We start from the raw sequence: 7,500 nt of genomic DNA, 5'->3' as shown, positions 1-7,500 counted from the left end.
TCTCAAATTCCTTTTAGCACCACTAAACATCCCCCTGAATAAATTCTTCACTTTGAATGGAGAACATAAGAAATAGGATTACACAACCTACGCGTATAATTTATTTGAATGGCTTTTCAAGAGGTTCTTTTATGCAAGAGTTACCATAAACACCAGCCGATTTTCTCCTATACTGTATGCTCATTGTGGTCCCTTGACAGAATACATAAGAGACACCGTATTCCCTCCAGTGCTTATTATATCAATGGCCAAATGACCACAGGCCAAGCTCCATTTAACCACATAAACCCTTTGTTAACAGTGGGTCTGTACTTGGCCTGCTCCTTTTTTCCCTTTACACCAAATCTCTTGACCGACATCGCCTATTGTGACCAGAATAGAGTTCTAGGGTTCATGTGGTTAAAAGACAAAGACTGGGTCCCTTTCATCCTCTGTAATTATAGATGTCTTAGCTCTTATTTCTGTTTTCAGAATTAGAGAAAGTTGTTTATAAATACTTAACTGATTACATTGCAGAATTTATTTATTGGACAATTTCCAGACTGGTTGCCATTCTAAACATAAACCAGTTTGCTTACAGTACCTAGAGTTAACAAATGGTCTCCTTTTAACAACAGATGCTGGTATTGTACTTGACTTCTGCACTACCTTTGACACTGCTGACTCTGGAAAACTATACCAACCTTTTTAGAAATGTCTGAATTAGGGGATTCTAAGTTGGTTGATAGAATATATTTTAGACAGGATGTTCTCTTTTGTTCTTTTATTTGCATTTGTTCATTCTCTTTTTTCCCTCCGTGGAGTGCTCCAAGGTCCAATCCTAGGCTATATTTAGTTATATATCCTCACTTGATTTTTAAGGTCAAGTACAGATATTAAATGCTGGATTTCTCCTCACCTTTGTCAACTTATTGATGGCCATGTCTATAGCTGTTATCTTTGGCACACCAAGAGCAGCTTCTAAAATCGTTTTAAAATCTGTTGGCAATCTGGCAACCAACATCAACAGAGTGAAATAAATTTGGCAGTCTTCTTTTGGCCTTGAGGACGACATCCGGCGTTCTTTCGTTTCCTACTCAGAGAAAGGTATTTGTGACACTTGATTCACCTCATATTGACTACTGTAGCTCTCTGCAAACTGTACAGCTCTTTGTCAGTTCACAACTCAGGCATTTAGCAGATGCTAGTTCCATATGTGTGCAAAGTCAGCCAACCAACAGGGGTAAGGGGTAGAGACATTAGAGTGCTAAGAAAATAAGTGCAGTATATGCTACAAAGTAACTGGGATAGCAAAGTAGACATAAACCCTACAGCATAAATAATATACTTAGCATCTGTCTAAAGGTAAATATTATTGGTTATAATGGAGCAGGTGCACAACATCCTGAGTAGCAGAAAAAAGAACAGAGCAGGGCATTAACCGTCTGTTACCCTGAGCTGAACCTACGCTGAGCCAAAGAAATACACACTGGATACCGTTCAACACCAAATATGTTGGAGACGAGTTAAATATTTATAATGTGCCTGAGTGTGTGTGTGTGTGTGTGTGCGTGTGCGTGTGCGTGTGCGTGTGCGTGTGCGTGTGCGTGTGTGTGTGTGTGTGTGCGCGCACTGTGGAATGATGTAAATGTTCCATATGTGTGCATGGGTTGACAGCAGTCAGTGATGTAACGGTTTTAAAGGGAGCCTAAGAGAGAGAGAGAGAGAGAGAGAGAGAGAGAGAGAGAGAGAGAGAGAGAGTCTGGGTTTTCCTCTGGCTCCAGTTTTAGTCCCAGAATCAGTGCAATGTCTGCCCCAAAACCACATGCTTGTCAGAGCATGTGTGTGTGTGTGTGTGTGTGTGTGTGTGTGTGTGTGTGTGTGTGTGTGTGTGTGTGTGTGTGTGTGTGTGTTGGCAGGGAGCCTGTCTTTCCCAGGCAGTGGGTCAGGCAGGCAGACAGAGTGTGTTTGGGTAGGCAGGGCTTAGCTGGAGAAAAACTCCTTCCTGGTGCTCAAAGAACTGGATCCCAGGGACAAACGGGGGGGGACAACCAACAGACAAGACAGACAGATGGTGAGACACAGAGAAGGACAAAGACACGGACGGGGGAAAGGGAGACGGGGAGCAGTAGAAAGATGTGTCCCACGGGACAAATGGATGATTCATTTTTTTCCCCCTCTGCTTAAAGCAATATCTTCATATGTGCTCTGCACTGAGCTCTGCTTTTAGCTCTGAGGAGCATGCATGCACGAGGAGTTATCACTTTTAGACAGACAGAAAGACATATAAGACAGAAAGTGAAAGGGACATATAGCATGTCAGGACCAACACAGAGACAGCTGACACGCGTCTAACCAAGATTTAAGTCAATTTTAACCACATGAACCCTAGTGTCGATATTCTGCGCATGTCACAATAGACATTCAGGTCAAAATAGGCAAACGTTCAGTGAAAGTAGCAGATCTGCAAACTCTCAACGCGTTCGGGATGCCATGCATTGTGAGCTTGTAGATCGGCCTAGTATAGACCCCTGGGAGACTCCGGTCAATAAAGTAACTAGGGTTTAAGAGGTTAACTCCATCAAGTCAAAACCTCTTCCTGAATTTATTGAATGGAATGAGCTAATTAATTCAGCCCTGGCAGCATGGAGGCGGGATGTGCCAAAGCAGTGGTGCAACAACACAAGATCTGCAAAAACACCATAGGGGATTTTTTAAATTAGATACAATGTGTGTGTGTATCAAATAAACAAACAAACAAAAACATGGTATTAGTTATGATTAGCTGATTGCAATTTTGGTAGCATGTCGGTAACAGGGTCCATGGACAAAGTCTCAGAGAAACTTTGATCTGTAGCTGCAATTATTAGTGGGTGTTTCAGAGCAGCTCAGATTAGTATGTTGTAGTAGGACTTTGAGCCAATGGAGAGACCAAGAGGAAGAGGAAATCAAGGGTGGATGCACTGGTGCCTGTAGATAACAGATGGCTGGATGATGGATGATGGATGGATGGATGGATGGATGGATGGATGGATGGATGATAAATAATAGAAAGCACTTTCAATCAGAGAGACATACCAGAGTCCTGGTCCATTTTGATTGACAGGGCAGGGCTCTGAGGGGCGGAGTCTTCACTGAGAGAGTAGCTGTGATCTTGCTGGATATCTGGCATAGAAAAAACGAATCAATTACAGAATGTTCTTTTTAATATAGCCGCAAGGGTGAAGATGAAAGCTGCGGTGGGCCTAGCCATAGACCTCTGTTTCTGACACCTGTATTAAAGATAACTTACAGGTTTTATGATCGGATAAACACAGCCAAATCTGTTCCAATTTCAGCAACGCAGTCGCCCCATATTGTTCAATTTATTTTGGGGACATTTGAACAACTTAATTAAACATATCCACCTAGTTTGGTGATGTTTGGACAAACTGTCTTTGATTAATGGACAAATGTGCGCTAGGCCCATGCATGGGTTTGGACCTGACTTCAAAATCATTTTACACACATGATTCAACAGTGTCATGAAAGTCCTGTGAGTTTTGTAATGATTTGTAATTTACAGTCAGATTTGCGCTACGCTCATTTATTGCATTTGTAGCGGCCCTAGTGATCAATTTGGTTGAAACTTTCAGGGTATGTTTAGGTACTTATGTAGACATATCCTGCAAGTCTGGTAACATCTATTAAAAGCAGTTTAAGTATGTTTGTATTTTCTAAAGTTATATCATTTTTACCGTACAAACTTTAGATACTCCATGTTTGCTTTGTGTTGCAGTTGATATATTGGTACTCAGAAGAAGAGCAAAGGAAACTACCTGGGCTGCCGTCCAGGTCCATGTGTAGCGGTGAGGGTCTGTCTGCCAATAGGGGACGCTCTAATATGTGATCTTCAAAGAAACTGCTGAATAATTCACTGCTAAAGTCATCCATCTGGTCAGCTGAGAAAGGCTGGAGGGTGGGAGGGAGGGAGGGTGGGGGGTCGGTTGAGGAGAGACAGGGAGAGAGATTAGCCATAGCCTTGACAAACATACCATTCATGTTTCCTTTGAAGAAGCTTCTTGACCCACTCAATCAGGGAAAGCATCTAAAAAAAACTTATGTTGCTATATCAGTGGTGCTCAAACTTTTTCATGTCAAGGACCCCCAAAATGATATGTATTTGGCCGCATACCCCCATCTCAAAATATTTAGTTCCAGGGACCCCCAGAAGCAAAGATTTGAGTTACAAATGTTTGCTTTAAAAATATATATATTCAAAGATTTTTGATTTTTCAAAACATAGCAGATCTATAAGCTCATAGAGCTATGAGCTTGTATATCTGCTATCTTTGAATAATCAAAGTATAAAATAATGGTTATAGTTAAAATCTAAAATGACACAGATGCGTACCCGGATTGAAAGCGTTAACAGCTCAATGTGGCACATTCATGAACACATATTGATATCTATATCATATTTGTGTACATGTGTAAACATTTGCCAAGGCAGTATGCAAAACACCACTTGTCACTTGCACTCAGGGCATTCACAGATGAAAAAATATATGCAGACGCAAGATTTCAGTCCGACAGCGACAATAGTCAAGAGGAAGACTAAATAGTAATTGCACTGGCATAAACCTTGTACGTCCAAAACCGTTACTTTTCAGGAAATGGAAAGAAAAGAACCTGTGTTCCAATAGATCCAATCTAGTTATTTAATCACAAGCTCTTGTAAATGTAATATTCATAAAACCCACAGACAGACTTAACTCCTTTCAACCGGACTTAATTTAGGCACGTCATTTTAGGTGAAAATATTCACAAATAGCAAAATTAGCAGATCTACAAGCTCGCAATTGGTCACGATGTGACGTGTTGTCGCGATGCGACGTGAACTTGTACTGTAGATCTGCTATTTTTTCTACTTTTGCTGACACTGTCGTACAGGGCATTCACTGATGAAAAAACATAAACATATATGCAGACACAAGATTTCTGTACGACAGCGACAATAGTCAGGAGGAAGACTAAATAGTAATTGACTCACCCGTTAGTTCATGCATAAATATGCCTTATTAATTGACTGCGCAGGTAAAGGAGTCACAGCTGGTAAACTAGCATCATCAACAGACGTTATCCTGAAGAAAACATGGGCCTACGTCTCAAATTCACATCAAATATTTTCACTCTCACGTGTAAAATATCTCTGTGTCAGTGAGGAAATCCACTGACTTCCCCCCTGAATTCTTGCAAATCTCACTTGTTCAGAATGCCAGAATGTCTGATCTCAGTTTAGTGTGCGCAAACGTGAGGCACTCTTTACGTTGGATAGGTCGCGGCTCCGCTGAAGCGAAACGAGACATTGAGTTGGTGTGTGGACACAGTGAAAGTACCGGAGGGGTGAGGATGTTTGACTTGAGGAAACGGGAGAGCCCATCATGATATATTTAGCCTCTTGGTGTGTATGAATGAGTCACTGAGCTGATATACAATGTTCTGGAAGACAAGGGTAGCACGGTGATCTGTTTCCACTAGTTTAGACACACACACACACACACACACACACACACACACACACACACACACACACACACACTCACACACGACGCACACGCACGTCATGCAAGTTTAACACCACAACGTCTCCCTAGGGATCGATCAAGTATTCCGTCTGTCCACCATATCTGTCTCTATGTCTGTCTGTCTGCAAGCACACAGGCATTTATTTTCCACACATACAGTACATACACACGTCACGCACGCACACGCACACGCACACGCACACACACACACACACACACACACACACACACACACACACACACACACACACACACACACACACACACGGTGCACATACATAATGACTCACTCTGGGATTAAATAAATACATGCATGCACATGGTGTGTACACACACACACACACACACACACACACACACACACACACACACACACACACACACACACACACACACACACACACACACACACACACACACACAGTGACTCACCCTGGTATTAAACAAACATAGATGCATGCACATGCACATGCACATGCACATGCTGCACGCAGACACACACACACACACACACAGACACACACACACACACACACACACACACACACACACACACACACACACACAGACACACACACACACACACACACACACACACACACACACACACACACACACACACACACACACACACACACACACACACACACACACACACACACACACACACACACACATAAATTGGAACCAATTACCATAGTCAACTAACAAGCTATTCTCGGTAGCGTTTCAGAAGGAGGACATTTGCGAGATGGAAACATGAGCAATGCAAATAGACTAATGTCATTGAATTAGAAACCGCCACCCTCCTCCTACCTCACATTACATTCCATGCAGATTGCTGGTGCTCTTTCTCAAAGCCTCTCACACTGTGTGTGCAGTACTCTGCAAGCTCTTAAGTGTTCATTTTACCACTTAAACCTCACTTAGTTGACTGGGCTCTATAATACGTCCACTCCTTTTTTTCCCCTATACACTGTATAATACATACTGTATAATACATCTAAAATAAGTATATATATATATATATATATATATATATATATATATATATATATATATATATATATATATATATATATATATATATATATATATATATATATATATATATAATAAGAATGGGACACATGTGACATTTACACCTGTACAACAACACAGGGTACACAGTAGAAGCAATCGATCAGTCATTATACCACAGTCATCAACATTAGCTTGTATTTGGGGGCGTCCGGGTGATGCAGGGGAAAATTTCTCGCCCCACAACCGGAGACTGGGGTTCCATTCCTCCACGGTCGGTGCCTCCGTCTCTCGCCCTAGTCCAGCGGTTCTCAACCAGTGGACCGGGGACCACCAGTGGTCCTTGAGGGGGTTCCAGGTGGTCCCCCAGCTAAATGATGGAGAGTTGGTAACTAAATGGACCCTCATAGATCTTTAACTCTTGAGAGCGTATTACGGGTCCATTTGGTTTCATTTTACGCTCTCAAGAGTTAAATTATTGTTAAACATCTGCATTACTTAATCAAAGAATTGTAATTTTGATCAACATTTGCCTGTTATCTCTCCTATGGTACCAACATCAATACAGCAAGGAATTATGGACAAAAATACTATCCAACGACAACAAAATATTCTAAGTCTTGGCTCTGAGAGGCTAATGGGTTGAAAACCAGTGCTCTAGTCCAAGAAACACAATTTGCTGCGGGTGAGAAGCTGGCAGGGGAGTGTGATCTCTGTCGCTGCACCAGCAGAAGCCAGCAGGGGAAGCATAGCGTGTTCCTCTGCACGCGTTACATCTCCGTACACTAGACTATTCTGAAGCCAACCAACAAGAAGCCACGCTCACAGCGAGGCCTTAAGGCTCGTGAGGCAAGCGCGGCGAGCAGCCGGTTGCCTCACGCGTCAACAAGCAGGCCGTGGTCGAAAGAATCGGCTATTGGTAAACGGTGCATTT

The 7,500-nt window shown here is 42.3% G+C and overlaps 1 protein-coding gene across 2 annotated transcripts in view; it reads right to left on the bottom strand.

Annotated features, from left to right (window-relative positions):
* Nucleotides 1-7,500, bottom strand: part of creb3l1 (cAMP responsive element binding protein 3-like 1) — a 49,862-nt gene that overhangs the window by 27,385 nt on the left and 14,977 nt on the right. For both annotated transcript variants that reach the window (XR_014600352.1, XM_084051630.1), the window contains exons 2-3: nt 3,798-3,930; nt 3,058-3,144 (exon numbers count right to left, since the gene is read on the bottom strand). Coding sequence is in view for 1 of the 2 variants with exons in the window: in XM_084051630.1 (XP_083907756.1) it covers nt 3,058-3,144; nt 3,798-3,930 (220 nt within the window). In the remaining variant the exon portion in view is untranslated. The remainder of the gene's footprint in view (nt 1-3,057; nt 3,145-3,797; nt 3,931-7,500) is intronic.

This window comes from Gymnoscopelus microlampas, assembly GCF_963454915.1.
Source record: "Gymnoscopelus microlampas genome assembly, chromosome: 24".
Classification (NCBI taxonomy): Eukaryota; Metazoa; Chordata; class Actinopteri; order Myctophiformes; family Myctophidae; genus Gymnoscopelus; species Gymnoscopelus microlampas.
Note: the sequence above shows the minus strand (reverse complement) of the source record. Positions and strands in the feature narration are given on the sequence as shown.